Source organism: Vidua chalybeata, chromosome 1, assembly GCF_026979565.1.
Source record: "Vidua chalybeata isolate OUT-0048 chromosome 1, bVidCha1 merged haplotype, whole genome shotgun sequence".
Classification (NCBI taxonomy): domain Eukaryota; kingdom Metazoa; phylum Chordata; class Aves; order Passeriformes; family Viduidae; genus Vidua; species Vidua chalybeata.
The window spans coordinates 47,544,556-47,564,051 of record NC_071530.1 but is presented as its reverse complement, the minus strand read 5'-3'; the positions used below and the strand labels follow the sequence as shown (position 1 = coordinate 47,564,051).

The 19,496-nt window shown below is 37.9% G+C and overlaps 1 protein-coding gene and 1 long non-coding RNA gene across 5 annotated transcripts in view; one reads left to right on the top strand and one right to left on the bottom strand.

The window, feature by feature from the left end:
- ELMO1 (engulfment and cell motility 1) overlaps positions 1 to 19,496 on the top strand; it is a 302,773-nt gene that overhangs the window by 143,700 nt on the left and 139,577 nt on the right. For all 4 annotated transcript variants that reach the window (XM_053942149.1, XM_053942139.1, XM_053942157.1 and 1 more), the window contains one exon: positions 10,810 to 10,918. In XM_053942149.1, the coding sequence (XP_053798124.1) occupies positions 10,810 to 10,918 (109 nt within the window). The remainder of the gene's footprint in view (positions 1 to 10,809; positions 10,919 to 19,496) is intronic.
- On the bottom strand, positions 12,332 to 13,071 carry LOC128787766 (uncharacterized). Its single transcript, XR_008430831.1, has 2 exons — positions 12,919 to 13,071; positions 12,332 to 12,697 (listed from the first exon to the last, which is right to left on the bottom strand). It is a non-coding gene; the product is annotated as an uncharacterized LOC128787766 (long non-coding RNA).

Below are 19,496 nucleotides of genomic sequence, written 5' to 3'. Positions count from 1 at the left end.
CTACTTTTACAGCCAGTTGACCTTGCTTATTTTTTTCAGATGTATTTCTACTCCTATACCCTAATAAAATTCCTCCTGTGGTCAAGCTAAAGTTTCCACAAGAAATTGTTAGCTATACAGTCAGCTATACACTTATGTCCTGAAAAACTTGTTTGACAGGAGCTCTTCTCTTTTCACTGCTGAAACAGTTTGGTTCCTAGGAGGAGAGATTATTTTCAACTTGTCTCTTTGCAATTCAATTGATTCCTGTGCCATGGGTTAATTCCTAAGCCCCAGATACTATCTCTGCTATGCAGTAATTAGAAATTGAGGTTGAAAATCAGAGCTGGCTTTAAACGAACTGGGAATATCTGAAGTTTTCCCTGATATAATGTGATATATTAAGCAGAGACACTATCAGGAAGTCATAATGGTTTCAGTGAGTGTATTGGCAGTGCTGCATTTTAATGGGCAGCACAATTCCCTGCAGTCTGACCTGTGACTCTTAGGATGCCCCTGCTCCATGACCCTTAGTTCTTGTATTAATGAAAATAGTGGATAAGCAGAAGTTAGAAGAGAATACAGTCAATAAGTAATCTCTTCCCTTTCCAATCCTTGTTCTGCTTCTTATAAGAGATTCTGCTTAGAAGTAATTTGCATAATAAATAGATTAGTTAGGTAGGAAGGCTGTCTGAAACTGAGATGCCCTCTTGGGGGCTGGAAGTGGGGCTTCAAAGACCAGTAGGAAACTAATGTCCTTTTAGTCCTACACTAAAGTAGGAAGAGTAAATACAATTGCAATTTGTTAACGAACATGCTTGTAAAGGCACTGAAGCAGATGGGCAACTCTGCGTCTTGAAAGTAAAAGGCATTTCAGGGTGTCACACGGTGAAGGAGGAAACAAAAATAACCACACTTTCCCCCCTGTTTTGTAATTTTTTAACTACTTCCCCACAATCCACTTCTTTCATTCACCTTTTCCCTGTTGTATGCTTTTTCATGAAATTGTAGTAATATGTTTTCTTTATTTGCTGTCTTCTTTCAGATAAACACAGTGTTTATACAAACTTTGAGTTAGAAGATTTTGAACCTCAGGGTTTCGTTTGCTGTATAACAGTACTAGAGCCTCCAGTAGAAAGGCTGTTTAGTGAATGGAAAAAAACAAACATGTTCTCTTTCACTGTATGATGTCATTAGCTATAATTTTTTTTTTTTTTAAGTGTCCTATTGAATTAGTTTTCTGTTGAGTTATCTTTTCTTTCTCTTTAGTTAATTGTCTGGTGCTACCAGTGACTGATATATGCTGGGGTTTTTTCATGTTGCACTTAAATAATCAATGACTATAGAGGCTTGGCTTTTAAAAGGTGATGACATAGTATATGGAATGCATTGATGGAAGTAATGTTGAATTTCTGCAAGAAATTTTTAAATTTGCCACAGGAAATAATTGTCAGCTTCCCAAGCTCCATAATTATAGGACAGCTAGAGTGTATAATTAAATTTAACAGAGAAGGAAATGATTGGAATAAAGCTTTGTGACAGATAATTTTTTGTTCTTTTGTACCAGACAAGTCATGTGTTCCCCCACTTTGAATTTATTCCTTTCCAAAACTACTTCAGCTTCACATTCTACTAATGTTAAAAATAAAATTATAATTTACCATTGAAGACAGACTTTATTCAGTACAGCCATCTTGATCTTGAAATTTTTCTTACAAGTAACATGTAGCAATGTGTCTTTTTATTTTCATTGTAAAGAGAGTCTGTAGAAAAACCTTTCTCATTCTAATGAATTTGGTTTTGATGACTGACAAATTGGTGGCTTGTTTATATTTTTCTTCTGTGTTTCTGACCAGCTATATTCTAGCAGGACCCACTGCTGCTTTGGGGTCAGTTTCTGCCTTGAGAAAACACATACTCGTCATTTTGTTCAAGCACAAGGGATTGGTGCTTCAGGCAGAAAATGCAAATAAAATTAGCAGCTTTGGGTCTGAACATTGGCTGGTCACCTATTTTGGGTTCTGTCCAGGTAGCTGCCTAAGTTTACCTCCAGTTCTTTGCTCTTTATTAGATTAGTAGGCTCTTTATCGGTAGGAAAAATATTATTTTACTCTAGCCTGAAAATCCAAGTCTCATCTGTAGAAGAGAAAGTTTATCCCTTTTCCTACTGATTTTATCATTTTTGTTCAAATATTTGTTTGATGTTGGATGTAAGATTTTCCATATAAAGGATTATCACTGGGGTGGGGAGGCAGTGTTGAAATCCATGCTGAAAATTGGAACCATTTTATAATAGATCCAATGCTTCTAAATTTTTGTGAGTGATGAATAAGATACTTAGTGGTATGCTTTAGATTTTCTGTTCTTGCATTTTTAAAACAAGTTTACATGTGGACTTCAGTTGCACCAAGAATTACTTTGATTACCTGAAAATTAGAAGCTGACTTGGTTTATGGTTAGTACTAGAAAATCCCCCTTCCCCTGAATTTGCTGAGCTGGTAATTTGGTTATTCACACAGTTGTAATGCAGGGACACTTCTTCCCCAGCAGTTACATTTGGGGAGGCTGAGGAGGGAGCTCTTTTGCATTTGAAGCTTTCAGAAGTCAGAGACGAGGAGCAGGTGCTGTTTGCAAGTGCCAGTGATGCAGGCAGGAAGATTGCTGGCATCCTGCAGAGACCTTTCAGAACTTAAATGGGTTGAGTCACAGTCAGACTGTCTGCCATATACTTTCTAACCCATGCAGTTGTTGTATAGGATGCTGCCTACACATCCTTCCATCAATTCACAAAGTCTCCTCGTGCCTACTCACTCTCTCCTGATCAGATATGAGGAGTCCGACATATAATTTCAGCATTTTTCTGAAATGAAAATGAGCTTGATTTCTGCCATGCTTTCCTCCCCTCCCAGAAATGGTAGTAAAAGAGATGTAACTTTTTTTTTTTTTTCTGTAGAAGGTAGAGAGAAAAGTGAAGTTTTTTCCATGAGTCTTCCTGGTGAGTCTCGTGAATGAATGCAAAGGGACCTAATTGCCTAAGCTGGGTTCCCAGATTATTCATGTGTTCTTGTCCTCTCTGCCAAGCTTTCCATTGCACTCCCATATTTAAGTGTCTTTCTGCCTGTGTTTTGTTTCTTCCCAAATATCCCACAATGTTTCTCCTTTACATGACAACCCTGAGGGCCTCCATCGCTGAGACGGATTGAGATGGGTCCCTCTGCAGTTAAAGATGCAAAATCCTGGAGTGGCTGATTGCTGCATAAACACAAAATTAGCGCTGAGGAAGGGAATCGAAATGGAGTCATGGCACTCTCTGCACAGCCCTGTGTGGAATGTGCAGTGGGATACATATGGCATCAGTGTGAATTCAGATCACTTTCCACCATTCACAGCACTCCTAAACTTTCCCAGGTTTATGGCAGCTGTTGTCTAAATGATGTCCTGATCCAAAGGGCCCAGAAATTGTTGCAAGCCTAGCAACTGTCTTCAAAAGGTTTTGAATCACACCAAGGTTGCAGCAGTAGCATACAAAGATTGGGCTAATTTTTGTGGAGCCACAGTCCCTCCACCTGCAAAGCTGAGATGCATATGCATGAGGAGAGAAAACTAACTCTTGGTTGTCACAGGTTTTCCCATTTACCCCGTGTCCAGAGCATTTGTGATGTGACTCTGGCTGCCAGGGCCATTGATGTGTTATAAAGGTTGATGTTTTTCTCCTATAGCCATACCACAATAACATTAGGGCACCCATAGGGCCTGTTTTACATTATAAAAGAAAAAAAAATTCAAAAGCTTGCTATATTCTGCATATACTGCAGGTTTCTGCCTTCCACCTCTGCCACTGGTGAGCCAGGAGAGAACTTCAGGAAAAGCATTGCCTTCTTACATTCATGAGGGGCACGGAGGGAGAGGAATACCTGACTGGTAGTTTCCAAACTGGACCAGTTCAACACCCTCTCATGTACCTGTGACTTACAAAATGAAGACATTCTGGTGCTGCTTCTGAAGATGACAGGGCAATGGAGCCTTCTTGTCTTGGGCCTTACCACCAGGCTTTATGATTATTCGGTTGGTTCTTCATAGAGAGAAAAAAGTTTTTCTGCAAAGAAAGGAGGAAGATACAAGACAAACCACCATTTATCTTTAGATGGAAAATAAAAATTGAAGTCATGCTTCATGCTAAGGTGTTTGTGTGAGAATGAAAATTTATTACTAGGTGAGCACCTGCAGAACTATGCATATTTAGCTTGAGATAGTTTGGCACTACATTTGTTTGAAAAGTATAACTTCATCATAATTTTCAAGAAAAAACCCAACTTTTGGAACTGTTAAGCCATCTCATATAAGTGGGTCCTTTCTTATTTTTCAATATCTGTAGAAGGTCTCAACTTTTCTTCCAGATCTTCGTTTAAATTGCAATTCTAGTGTCTTCCAGAGGCAGACAGAAATAACTTTTGCTTTATTTTAGCTTTACCATGAGAAATTTCTATAATGAGTCAAGAATGTCAAGGAAGAGTGAGATAAGGGAGAGAGGAAGCATTGGGAATTAAAAATATGGCGTCAGAGGGGACAGGGCAGAGTGAAGGATGTTGGAAGAAGGCTGATGCTGAAGCAAATGACAAGAAGCCTTAGGAAGAAAGCAAAGTTGGTGATGAGGATGAATGGGAACTGAGTCTGTCCGGAGTAGTCTCTTGCCCTTCTCAGTAAGCATATCTTAAAGATTTGCTTCTTAGACTTACCTAAAGCACCTAAATGAAGAGGGAATGGTGAAGCCTACCATATGTGATAAGGAGACTTAAAGGAGGAAAAAAAAAAAGTGTCAAGAAAAAGAAGAGAATCCCTGCAATTTCTGGATATTTAAATGCTGCTTGACCTTTCATTTTGGGTCTAAGGAGGTTATTATGATCTCTACTAAATAGCTCTCTGAACCTCTTGATATTAACCTGCAGCAGACTGCTAAAAAGCTTGTTCTCTATTAAGACAGGATCATTTTACAAAATTGGTCTGTAGAAATGCTCCTTTTTAATATTAGTTGAATTGACTGCTCTGGGACTTATTAGAAGCATTAATGCAGCTACAGTGGATCTTGCCTTTCTTCCAGTTCTGTATTTATTTCCTAATCACAATGAATCTCTGTTTCATTGCCAAGCTCTGATTTTGGCTCAGGAATCTGAGAATTACATCTGCAGTTGCCATGGGCAATATGCTTTGAGACAATTTCGTCTTTAATGTGAAGGATTAAGGGACGGGCTAAGTCGATATTTCTTCCCTGTGAAGGAGAAATGTTTCTGTCTGGTGGTTTCAGTCTCCTGGATTTTGATGAGGAAGCTTTTGAAGATACCTGTCTTCAAAATTTTGCCTTTTGTCAGTCATTAACTCTTAGATACAGGTATAAGCTTCACTACTGAAGCTGATGCAGATTTAAAACCCATGGCAGTCAAGTGTGGAAAATCCTTCACTTAGTCCACTGCCTTCTATTTTGGGCTCCTGAGGTAGTGACAGACTCAATGAATAATTCAATGGAAAATCATAAAGGCACACTGCCATAAATTTAAAAAATCTTTTTGATTTTCAGGTTGGTGTCTTGTAAGAAGTTTTTTTGGTACTGGGCAATTTGCATTATTTCTCTGTGATCTTGGCATGATATTTAAATTTATTTTATTTTAAATTTTATAAAATAACATTTAGTGCTTTATTTACTAATTTTGCATATTTACATTTTATATATTTATTTTCTTTATTATAAATTTGGGGGTTTTTAAATTAGATTTAAAAACAAATTTTTTATTTTATGGCCAGGCCACTGGTAGGTATCTTGTTAAACCTCAGTTTTCCTCATCCCATCCATCTGGTCTGTCAAGATCCTTCTTCTTACCCTCCAGTAGATCAGCACTGCCATACACCTTGCCATCATCTGTGAACTGACTGAAGGGCACTCAGCCCCCTCATGCAAATCATTGGCAGAGATGTTAAACAGGACTAGGCTCAATACTGATCCCTGGGGTACACGACTTGTGACTGGACACCAGCTGGATTTAGTTCCATAGATAGATGGACATATATAGTAGATAATTTAAAATATAACTGTACAGAACTGTATTCTACTACAGATATTGTCAAATTCTCATGCCTTAACAGGCTATGGACTTACTTGCATCTGTAGAACTGTTGAGAAAATGGATAACACTGATTTCCTAAAAATTTCACCTCCTTACATTTTTAAAAAACATTTTAGAACCTCTTCTAGTCAATTAATCTCATTAATTTCCTTCTGATTCTATGCTTCTCTCACTCATTTCATCTTTTATTCCTTCCATTTTCTGAACTGCTATTGTTTTGTTCTTGCTTATTTTTACAAAGAACATGCCCTCTCTTGGTAATTTTTTGTTTTTCTATTGAGATTTTTTTCTGGACTTTTTTGCTTTTCCCCAAAGAAAAAAAATATACATTGTTGTTGAATACCACACATTATGGTGGATTTTTTTTCTGTCTCATGGTAATGGGCAGTATTGATCAAAGACACAAGAGCAAGAGAAGAGGATCTGCAGAATTTAATACTCCTGTACTGTGAGCTCATTTTGGTTTTTAACTGTGTAACCCCTAGTGTATTATAAGCTACATTTCCATTTTTGACCTACCCAATTCTGTAACTTCACAAGGACTGAAGACAGGAAAAACTAGCAGAAATAGATTTGTAGTATCAGAATAAAGGGCAGCTAAGTAAACCAGTGTCAAGATAGTACTGAAGTGGGATATGAGCCAGCAGTGTGCCCATGTGGCCAAAAAGGCCAATAAAATCTTGGCTTGGATCAGCGATACTGTGGCCAGGACAGTGATTGTCCCCCTGCACTCAGCACTGGTGAGGCCACACCTTGAATCCTGTGTTCAGTGCTGAGCCCTTCACTGCAAGAAGCTGTGAGATGCTGGAGTTTGTCAAGAGAAGGGCAATGGAGTCGGGGAAGGGTCTGGAGCACAAGTTCTATAAGGAGCAGCTCAGGCATCTGGGGGTGTTTAACCTGGAGTAAAGGAGGCTCAGGGGAGACATTATCACTCTCTATAACTCCCTGAAAGGAGGCTGTAGCAAGGTAGGAGTTGTTATCTCCCAAGGTAGAAACAACTGGACAAGAGGAAATGGCCTCAAGTTGTGCTAGGGAAGGTCTAGGTTGGATACTAGGAAAAATTTCATCATGGGAAAGGCTGTCGAGGACTGGAACAGCCTGCTCTGGGCAGTGGGGAGTGCTTGAGTCACCAGCCCTGGTGGTATTTAAAGGACATGTAGGTGCAAGCACTTGGAGACATGGCTTAGTTTGTGGTGGATTCAACAATGTTGGGTTAATGGTTGGACTGGATGATCTTAAATATCTTTTCTAACCTAAATGATTCTGTGATTCTGTGGTGCTAGGAATTCTACTGCAATGTCCATGGTCTCTGCTTTTGAATATTTGTTTTCCCCAAGAAAAATTTAACCACTGTAGCTGCTGGTTGTGAGTGTCTGATGGATCTGCAAGTCACTGTGGATTTTTGATGGGGAGGAGAAGGAAGATAACAGGGTGGAGCACTTAATGAGCATTAATGATAGACCTCTGTTTAAAGGAAGGTTATGTGGGCTTGCAACTTCCTCACTACTTTCCTTCCAGTGGTAAAATAACTGTTGTGATAAAAACGTGACTCGAGCCAGGAGTAGGCTCTATAGATAGATAAAAGTGTTTTCTGTCTTGGGCAGTGTGTTATATTTCTTTCCCTGGTATTGTTTTCACCAGTTTATGAAGTGAACGTGTCCATTCCCTGCTTATTTCTTCTCTGTAACCAGAGTGATAAAGGAAATAACGTTAAAACCATGTCCTTATCAGCTCTATTTATAGCATTTTACTTTGGAACAGGATATGAGTCGTGAAGTCGTGAAAAGAGTATTACAAATATAATAATGAATGTTGTAAATCTGTTGCCAAGACTAGGATTGATTTCTCTTTGGATATTTATAAGAACCTATTTTTTTTTTCTTTCTCTTTTTACTGTTGCTGTTTCTTGCAGAAGATCCATATCTGTCAAATTTGCCTACAGATATTTAGATGCAGTAAAGGGCCGTCCATCTTACTTTCTTAAAGAAATGTGACATGGCAGCACTGCTTTTTTTTGTACAGCAAATGCTAAAAAAACTGGTGCTTGTAGAGAGTGTGTCTGAGGATCATTTTAAGGCTGCTTTACATATTGATTACTCAAATTGCCATTTAATTTGCTGTATAGCAATACACAGTGCCTTAACTATTTCTCTGGCATTCTTATTGATTGCTGTAATTCTGTCTTACATTATATGCATATATGGTGTCACCATTAAATATTTATGTGCTCATGAAATGTTAATATGTCGGGTTAATGTGAGACTCAACAAAGTACATTTGCCAGCAGCGAACAGAAATACATCCCCATGCTTCCCTCTCCCTCCCCCTTGCCCTTTCAATTTGCCTCTCCATTGATTTTATTACCAGTGTTTCTCTGCTGTATCTAAATCTGTGTCGAAGCAACCCCCTGCTCCAGTATGCAGATTTTATGTTTTATTATGTGAGAGATAAAATAGGGTAATAAAAAGAACGAGAGAAGTGATCTTAGGGAGGTATTGAGACGCACAGCTTTCCACTGTGCTGGTGCTACTCTATCATTGCTTCTGCTTTTGGGTGTAGAACTGTAGCACTATCCTCCATGAGAGAGAATGAAGCAACATGACTCATCCAGAATATAAAGTCATATTCACATGTTTCTTGAACAGCAGCTGCAGCAACGTAAAACAAAAATAGCAGGGGTGTTTCTCTGATTTTCTGTTACCCAGAGACAACATGGAATAATTACATGCCATTTAAACCAAAACTTCTAAAAGGAAAAGTCCTCTTGGCAGACTCTGATACATGACACAGTACTATTGCAAAAGGCCAGTAAAAATTTGTGGTGATAAAGTATATATCATATCCCTAATGACTTTTTAAGCTTCTGTGGGAAGTGTAAGCAATCAAAGGAAACATCATCAGCACTGGAAAACAAAACCGAGAGATCACGCTTTCTTGTAACACAGAGAAGAGCATCCATCCTTTTACATCCCTGGGTGACGGGTTGGGAGCAGCTAGAGGCTGCCCTTTGTGTACTGTAGGGCTAAAATAGATGCTTTTTGAAGAGATTTCAGCATGCTGTGTGAAGCACATAACTTTCCTACTTGCTTTAGAGTTTTCACTCTTTTCCCACGTGTAACTGCCTTCACAGGAAAGAAGGTCTAGAAGCAGGTCTCCTTCTAGACATAAACAGTGAAAATCAAGATCTGGGGAGTGAGGGAAAGTTTTTAGTGTCATCCAGCACTGAACTGCTCCTCCCCTCCACCTTTCCTCCTGGTTTTGGGTGAAATTCCAGCCTTGAAGCCCTTTACAAAGTTTTCTTTGCTTGTAAAAATGGAAACATTTAAAACAGACAAGTAAAAAAACCACAAACAAGTTCACAAACAACAAAAAAAGCCAAACAAACAAAAAACATGATGGAGATGAGAGCTAACAATACAGGAGTAATGCAAAGCAGAGAGAATGTCTAAACACCTGCCTGTGAGAAAAATTTAGAGATCGTCTGGGATTCTCTGCTGCTTGGCAAAATATCTTACCTTTGAAATTAATTTTCTTCTTCTGTCCCTCATCTCTAGGCTATGCAGCAGCTGTTTAGGATGAGGTGTTTCTTTTTGTAAAGTGGCACAATTTGTTCTGCAAAACCAATTCTTACTTCAAATTTGTTTTGACAATTTCATTTTTTTTCCAGACCCTATTTTGCTCTTTTTTCAGGCTCACTGCTTCAGTGAAATCTATAGTATTTTTATAACTTTTCATTTCTTATTTAGTTGTAGTGCCAAGGAAAACTTTATCTCCACTGTATCAGATATGGCAGAACTTAATGGGTATTAAAATGTGGAAGGAGTTATTTTCTCCCATTTATTTTAAAGTGTCACTCAATAGAGAATGCAAAGGCTCTCCTTCAGTCATTTTTGTAGCATTCATGGGCTTTATACAAGAGTGATAGTTCCCTGAAATATTTTGCACATAAGCAAAAATTCTTTTCATAATAGAGAGAATGCAGACATTTTCTTCCTTTGTGCGCTGTTTGATTTTATCACTTGAGCCGACTTTGAAGACTGAATCCAATGATGAAAATTCTGTCCAAATTTGGCTTTATAGATCCTTCTAGGTGTGTTCATGCCTACCAATAATTTACCTAACTTCCTTTAACCAGCACATTTAAAATGAAACTATTTCTTTTTATTTGTCTTCTACTTCAGTTTCTTCAATTCAGGGTGCTGCAGAACAGCAACATTGCATAGCAATGGCAAAACTTCCCAGTTGATCATGGAGCAGCACTGTTTTTTTGTTGCTTACTGCCTCAGACATAGAATCAGAGAATGGTTTGGAAGGGACCTGAGAAATCATCTAGTTCCAACCTCAGGGCAGGGAAATCTTCCACTTTACCAGGTTACACAAAGCCCCATCCTGCCTGGCCTTCAACACTTCTAGGGATGGGGCATCCACAGCTTTTCTAAGAAACGTTCCAGTGCTTCACCACCCTCACAGTAAAGAATTTCTTCCTAATATCTCATCTAAACCTATTCTCTTTCAGCTTGAAGCCATGACATAAATGGCATAGGTAATTTAGCTGCAGGGAAGACTAAGATTTATGAAAATACATTTTCCTGAATTCCCCATATAGTTTCCTAGACTAAGTCTGGTATGTCTTGTAAATGTTGGATGTGGAGAACAGTGTCGCAACTCATGGGTTCTTCAAACTGATTATTTTCCATTTTGATTCCACCTTCAGATTGTCCTGGAGAACAGCAGTCGAGAAGACAAGCATGAGTGCCCATTTGGTCGAAGCAGCATTGAGCTGACAAAGATGCTGTGTGAAATTCTGAAAGTAGGAGAGCTACGTAAGTTGATCTGTTTGATCTCTACAAACTGTGGAGTGAGTTCAGTGATACCTGAGTTTTTGCAATGCAAGAATTTTCTTCCAAGAAGCATTTCTTCATATAGTTACACATAGAACAGTGGCACTTGGAATGACTACGTCTGTTTTCTCTCTCTCTTACTAGTTCATGGCATCACAGAGATGAGGGTGGAATAGGGGAAATGGGGATCTATTCTTTGTCTCTCTTCTATAAGAAGCAGGACAGTTGCATAATTTCTAGAGGAAATTCAGTTCATTTCCCATCAGGTAATTTGGTGGAGGAGACTTTGTGGTTGCTACATTCCATAACCTTGTCCATAGGTTGTTTTTATATAGGTATCACGATCATTCTTTGTGGGATTGCTAATCTAAACTGATACATCCCATTTTCTATTAGATATCTGAAGCTCTATCTAAATATCAGATGATAGACATATAATTTACTCTGAAAGTGTGATATGAAATACTGTATTTTAATAGAGAGTAAACAAGCTGTTATTAAACAAGCTTCAATTACAGTCCCTTGACAAATTGTTAGATAATATCAAACAGAAGAGCATGCCTGTATCTTCATTAGCCTGGAATGTTTGTGCTTATTGATATGTATAAATTTCAGTTACCCATCAATAATATTTTGGACCCAGCTGCAGTCTGTTTTGGCAAGCTCTACCAACAGGTTTCATTTTCTCCTTGCAGAAGCAGGGGGCACAACTGAGATACTTTGCTTCCCTCAGAGACATCCTCCTTTTGAATTTTTTTCCCTACTAAAGATATTTTTCTTTTATCTTTACACCCAAGCCCATGAAATGTAATGAGAGAAGAGCAATGTAAAAGGCAGAAAGAGAGCCTGTAGGTATCGTTGTTCCTACTAGCCCTGCAACAGGCATCAAAAGGTGTTTTAAAAGTATGATTTTGCTGTTGATATACTTGAAGCTTTTAAATATAATGCCTTGAGAAAATTTATTGACAAAAAAAAAAACCAAAAAAAAAACCAAAACAAAAAAAAAAAAACCTGCCTCAGACATTCTCTCTGTGCAATGGGCCAGGATAAAACCTGTGCGTTTCTTGCAGCTTCCACATTGATATTTGTGTTTGACAGACCCGGACAAATGAGACAATATTGGCTTTTGAATACCATCCTAAGTAAACCAGATATATTAAAGGACCACATTCACTATGTCTACAAATAAAGAGTTTAGCTACTATTTTAGATGTTTGGCAATGATAGTGTGTTGTATAAGGTTCAGACTGTAGCAGACACGACTCTTTAAATTAACCTTACTGCTGCAGTTGAGGTGTCTAATGCCAAATCACGCATGACAGATCTGTCTGATTTTTTCTGCTGGTAAATGTAGGAGGGACATATGATCTCAATAAAACTGTAAGCCTACTTGAAATAAGTGCTAAAGATCAACTTTATTTTTACAAATGCGCAGAGGAATATCTAAAATCAAAAGGACAGCTTTGTACATGGTGTTTAATGCATGACCCATCACTCCATGGGATTGCACTGGAATTTGTTGCTAAAAACGATGATTGATCTTGAGGTTAGCCAGGTGTCTCACATTTCCTCCTTGCAGTGTGATAATTCATTTGATAAATAAACTTTTTTTTTGCCACAGACAGGTCTGTCATCTGTATATGCAAGGAGCTGTATGTTGATGATTTGCTATGTATGATACTGTTTGTCCTGATTGCTTCTAACTTCTGCAAATAGATCCTTTCATGTTTTAATTTTTTCCTTTTTTTTTTTAAGTGGCGACTGTGAATAAAATAAGAGGATTTGGGGCTCAGTTACCATATGTAGAAAATACCTTAGTTTTAAAAACAAAATGAATTGTCATATTTTAAAATCTGGTTTTTGTTTTGTTTGTGGGTTGGTTGTTTGGTTATGTTGTTTTGGCGGAGGGGTGTTTGTGGGTTTTGGGGTTAGAAAGAAAACTGAAAAGTTCCTTGAGGATAGCTCTGGCTAAGGGATGTTACCTGCTAATGTTCTGAAGCCACTTGTTTTGGTGTTGCTGAGGCTGCAAGTCTCTGGCATGCTTGGTGTGCTGATATGCAGCAGGCTCCTGTAGTGGTCATTTATAGGTGTGGGATGTTGTAAATGTGATGGTACTAAGGAGAAGTGTACTGGTGCTTCTGTTGATAGAAACCAGATGTAACATGACTGACTTCTGTGAAGTCATGCTGATCTACACCCACAGAACATGTGTCTCTGGATGCAGTAATAGGTCTGTGTTGTGGCCTCATATTCACAGAGGACAGAGCTAAGGTTACTTCTAACTCATCTTGACAATTCACCTGTTCACCAGTGTGCTTCCTTAATGTTTTTTTTTATGTGTAACTCTAATTGTAATTTGAAAAGGCTGTAATAAAATACACCTTTAAAATAATGTGCAGAAAATAGATTTCCTGAAAATGGCTGTCGTGGATGCACATTTAAATGACCTGTGATCAGCAGTATATTTTGATAAGAAATGCAAACTAGAACTGACAGCTCAGGAGAATGTACATTAAGGTTTATGCTTCACTTGAGATTAAATACTGGATTGCTGAATAGGCTTGGACATCTTAAAAACCAGTAGTTATAGTTCAGGGCAAAGATGTCCCCATTAGTTTGTATGTGGTAGGTTTCAAAATATGTATTTAAGGTGGCCCATGTTTCTCCAGATACTCAAAACTCACCATTGTTGCATTGCAATGGAGAACTTTTTTTCCTAACAGTTTCTGAATTGTATAATTTCAAAGCCACAATAAATGACCTTTTGCTCATGAAATATTCAGGAGTAGAAACTTTATTTTAAAGTGCAGAGTAGATAAAAGCTGCTAGATTGTCCATTATTTATGAAGAGCACTTTAATGCTGATTATATTCCCCTTGCTCCACCATATTAAATACCTTTGGGCAACAAGAAGACATTTTGCTATTTCTTTTTGGTCCTCTCAAGCACACATTCATCCCAGAAAGGACTCACAAGACAGTGTTAAAGGCATGCTATTCTACTTTTTGTATATCCACACATCAAGGTTCTGGACTGCTTAATTCTTTGACTTTGATTCCAAAATGTCCATGACTGGAAAATTCATCTCCTTTTCAGCAAAGCATTTAAGTGTATGTTTAGATCCTGTGTAAATAGAGAAAGCTCAAGTGCAAGCTGTGAGTTGAGCATATGGTAAATGCTTTACAGAGGTGGACTTGCAGAGTAGAGGAGGTAAAACTTAAGAGGAAGGTTGGTGTAGTGTTTTGGTAACATGGAAGCTAGAATGCAACATATAAGCCTCTTCACTAAAACTTCTGATTCAGGAAAGAGTGGGATATTTAACCATAAATCTTTTAATTTTGCATAGGACAGAATGTCTTCAATGAGTACTTGCCCAGGCACTCATCTTAGCAAACACTGTAGTAATTCTGATTTCTGCAGTAATAGCTTCCTTTGTATATCCTGTTGAACAAAAGGTTTTTCTTTTTGTCCTCTGTATCTTGGAGATTATACCAGACAGGAATGCTGGGACCCAGTGGTCAATCTTCCTCTTCCTGTATAGTTAGGTACTTAGACACTCCTTATTCCTAGTACACTGACAGGTTTAAAAGAGGAGAAAAGGTGAGCCATTCATAGTTCCTCTTAAGTAGCTATGAAAGCTGAGGTAACCTCCACCTTCCCTCTTATTCAAGTTTTAGTACATGTCATATATGCTCAGAGGAGAAGGAATACCCATGATCAGACTGCCAGCTTTGCTGGAAGAGAGTAACATTGCAGATAAATGTAAAAATTAAAAATGAGATCCAGAAAGCCTTTGACCTTCCAGAACTGGAGTTAGTACATTTAATGGGAGATTAGGTGTTCATTAAACCTAGTACTTGTCATGAGTGAGAAGCTCACCATTTTGCATAAGTAACCCAAATGCTCTCTGATCTGAGCCTACAGTGTCCAGCTCTCTACACCTTTGCTCAGCATGTGACACTGTTTCTACCCTCAACGTCCCTTGAAACTCTCATTCCTAGTGGGAAATGGTAGTGGAACATGTTGCCTGATTTACACAGAACTAGTAAAACAACTTGGACTTGTTGCCTTCTTTCCATACAGGTTCTAATGAAATTGTTTAGCATTGAAGCAGGTGAAGAGGCTTGCACCTGGCAGAGGAATGGTAAATTAATACTGTGTACACTGAGGAAAGACAGTGCTACCAACAGAGCAGTAGTCTAAAGATGTTCATAACAGTATAATATTTATTAGCATACATCATCATAACATTATGATGATTATATATGTCCATTATTACTGCATGCCTGAAGTTCTTCTGCAGTTAAGGCATGTCAAATTTCATCTATTTTTCAGTACATTTTTGAGGAGAATATATGTTCAACTGCCAATGTTCCTATTTGATTGTTTTGATTGAGGGTGTTTTTTGGGGCTTTTGCAAAAATCTCCACTCAAGTTTTAGGACAGACCACAGAGGTATATGCCACATGTCAGATATCTATGTATGGATTGTCCTGAATCTTCTATCAGATAAATATCTTCACTGAGGTTTTGGGTTTGAGATTTTTTGCTTTTCTGGCATGGGAAATTTAATTATCATGAGATTTCTTAGAGTGAAATTAATTTACAGGATTTTTTTTCCTCAAAAGAGAAGATCTAAATGCAATTGTATTTTCATGCACTTGATGCAGTTGTGCATGTTTTTGCTATAGATTTCTTGCTGCAGTTATTGCCCAGGTTCCACAATCAAAATGTTCTAGAAATTCTTACATTGGTGTCCCTTTTTCAGCTAGAATGCACTGAGCATTAGAAGGTATACAGTGATATTCATGGTTGTGCCCAGTGAGATGAAGGTAATCAAATCTCATGCTTTGAGGAATAAGCTGATTGCTGCAAGGGTCAGGAAGCACAATTTTTCTCTTTGCACAATTTTTCCTTTGCCTTGCACAATCCATAGTGTGCAGTGTAGTTTGTTTCTATTGGCTTTTCCCTGGAAGCACATTGGTCACTTCAGGATCAGCATTCCAGACCTGAGGGCTCATGTGGTTTGATTTTCCTTTTGCTACAACAAATGCAATATTTTTATGACTGAATGTCATATTTGAAATGATTTTCCCCTTGCTTGAAAGCTAATTGCCTTTTTATGCTCCTCTTCCATCTCCTTAAGTTTAAATAGAATAAAGCCCTAGAAAGAATAAATAAAAGAAGAGATTTTCATTTACAGGCATTGTTCTGGCATTTCTTCTTGTAATTTCATTTTCTGGAGAGCGAAGAATTTTATGAATCAAATGTTTGTTAGGAAGTTGAAAAACTTTTCTGGTCAAAGAGTTATTTAGTGAAAGGTAGCAATTTTCTCTTTCATCATGAGCTTTCATTATGAATACCATAAAAGAATTAAAAAGATATTCTAACCTCCTTTGTTGTAGCTTTTTGCTGCATTTGTTCTCTACCTATCCACCTTTTTGTCATCTTGCCCAAACCATCACCACAACAGATAACTCCTTTTCACAACAAAAATTGTGAAGGCTATAATATAAGCAACATTGGAAAACTGGTTTGTAGCAGGGAAGGGGGTGGGGGGAATATTTCCTTTGGAAGCATTGCTTGCAAATTAGCCATTCCTGACTTTATGGATATTAAATATGCTTGTCCTTCTTAATGCAAAACTAATAACTTGCTGAGTAGTCTAAACTGTACTTTTCTTTTGTATGAAAGCAGAATCTTATTTGATTGAACAGAGCTCACTGTTTGCTAGCACAATCCTACAGGAGAGAGAAAATTAAGCTTTATTTTTCTAGGGAGATAATAATTTCTATGCAATTAACCTCTTCTTACTCTAAAAAGACTCAGTCTCTTCATGGTTATAGCAAAGTGTGAAGTCTCTACAAAATTTCTACTGTAATATGTGAGCATATGAGCAACGGAGCTGCAGATACCTTCTAAGCAAGATGTTTGACTTTTGCCTGAGACAGATTTAGGAATGTTATTTTTTATACCTGGTACTGATGGCTTCAAAGCTGATACAGCATTGCCTGCTGGGTCAGTTAGCTGGAAATGCTGCCCTGCCCACTCTCCTCTAGTGTTTTTACCTGCTACTGTCTGCCCTATGTCTGGTCTTTGATTTCTTTGGAGCAGGGATCATAACTTGTTTTGTAGGTGTGAAGTGCTTAATCTTATTGAGGTTTTGGTGCGCGGTTCTTTAGCTTCTTTTAAATTGCATTTACTCGGTTTTATATATTATTATTAATACTACAGAGCATTGTGCAGGGACAGCAATTCAGAAAACACTTAAGGGCAAGAAAAAGATGTGGGTGTGAGGATTTTTTTTTTTTTTAAGAAACTGATTAACGTATCCAAAAGACAACAAAGGTAGTTTGATTAAGACTGAAGAACACCTTTGTCTGGTATTGAAATGGGTAGCAGAAAGATCTTTCAAGATCTGAAATGTCAAGAGGACTTTCAAGATCTGAAAGTTAAAATCTAATAAATTCAAACTGGGAATAAAGTGTAAGCATTAGCTGTAAGGGTGCTGAACTAGGGAACTAGTGGAACAGAAAGCTGAAGAATGATGAGAGGAGAAAAAAGAAGTCATGATGCTGATTTTCTGCAGTTACTGAAAGTTGTAGCTTGGGCAAATTTGATACCATGATAGAATAACAGCTGTAATTTGTTTCAATGTGATTACTGGAACTCAATTCTAGGATTTCTGAAATTTTTAAGATAGGCTATAGTGCATAATGTAGCAACTTAAAAGTCTGGGCAGATGTGACAACAAACAAGAAATGTTAAAGTAATATTTTTATTTATTTCCATAGGAAAAAATATTTTTAAAAAAATCTCCAAAATATCTCCCATTTCAGAAACTGTGCATCTCTTCTGGGCCTGTAAAGCTTTGTTAGCTGTTTGTTTGGCGCTTCTTGGTTTCCCAAGAACATAAAAATTTCTTTCTTGCAATGCCAAACCTTGGAACAGGCTGTCCAGGAAGTAGCTGAGTCACCATTTCTGGAAGTATTTAAAAGATGGGTAGGTGTGGCACTCTGGGACATGGTTTAATTATGGACTTGGCAGTGTTAGATTTGCAGTTGGACTTGATTACCTGAGAGGTGTTTCTGGCCTTAATGATTCTGTGATTCTAATCGTGCCTTGAAGAAGAAAGCAGTAGACAAAACCTTGTAATAAAATTCAGGAGTTTAAAATTCACTTGAAATGCAGAGGAAAGGAGCTTCAGAGAGCTGAGATGTTTGCTGCTTTTCTGGAGCAATTTCTGTACATTTTAAGGCAACTCATTGTTCACAGACATTTCAATTCTGAGCAGGTTGAAGTTAAGAGAAAAATAATCTTTGAAACCATTTTTTACCTCCTAATTTCTTTTTATGGTAATATTTTGTAAATATAGATTTGCTAAAAGTAGCCATAATCTCTTGTATTTTGTAGCAAACTATGCTTCAAATCTAAAGTTAGCCCTTAAGGTTTCACAGCAGTGCTGTGCATCAGACTGGAAATTTTGCAGCTGCTCCTTTTTGAAGAGTAAAGTTGCTTAATGAATTGTACACAGAACTGAGCAATATATAAAAATCCAATTTTTTATTAAATGGCAAGTTTTAGTGTACATTAATGTTGTTTTGTGTATTCCAGACATGTTTGTGTTGGCAAGGGTAAAGGGTTTTCAGATAAGACATGTTGCAAGTGAAGAGGTGCACCTGTTCCAAAGAAAGGTGGAATGATTTTGGGAGTTGAGGACAATTGCATTAGCAGGATCTCTGATGAAATGAGCATTAACTACTGTCACCCTGATTTTTTAAGATTTTCTAAAGCCTTCTGAGTTTACATTCTTGTAACAAACTTTCTCACACACTTTCTGTAAATAACTTACTGTTTTTACATTGCTTCATAAAGGAGGAGAATTTGATAGACTAGTAGTTTGTCCAGTGTTGTTGGAGAGGTGGCACTTCCACCCTCCAATCCACTGGCACCTTTGGAAAACTATGAATGCTAGAGTCAGAAAATAAACTTCCCTTTTTTACCTTTACAATAGCAGTGGCACGCATCATGTTTTCTCGTGTCCTGTAGTAACAAACTACTGATTCTTTTGGTTCCCAAGACAAGGCTGGACTTGCAAGGGCCAGTAAATGTTTAGCATTCTGGGAAATGCACAAGGCCTTGCAAAGAATACTCCCTTCACTGAGCAGCTGAATATCCTTTAACAGTCCTTTACTAGCTTGCCTTTGAGGTAGTCAATGCACCATTGATTGTCTATGGTTATCCCTGCACAGGAAGCTTCATGGATGCTTGCAAGGCACTGGAGCCACTTCTGGATTGCTGTTGACTGTATTGTTAGGTCCTCAGTCAGAAAGCTTTACTCTCTTAGGCTTTTAAACTTTGTTTATTTTAAGAAAAATAGATACCTTTTTAAACTCTGAATCTGCAAGGGGAGCTTCAGAGTTCTGTAAGTATTTCAAATGCAGATTGCCAGGCATCTGAGAGAGAAGCCTGGACAGGGTGCCCTGGTGCAGTACTCTCCAGGGGTAAGGCAGGCCCTGAGTACAGCTTAGACACATCTGTCTGAAGCTTTACTTTGATA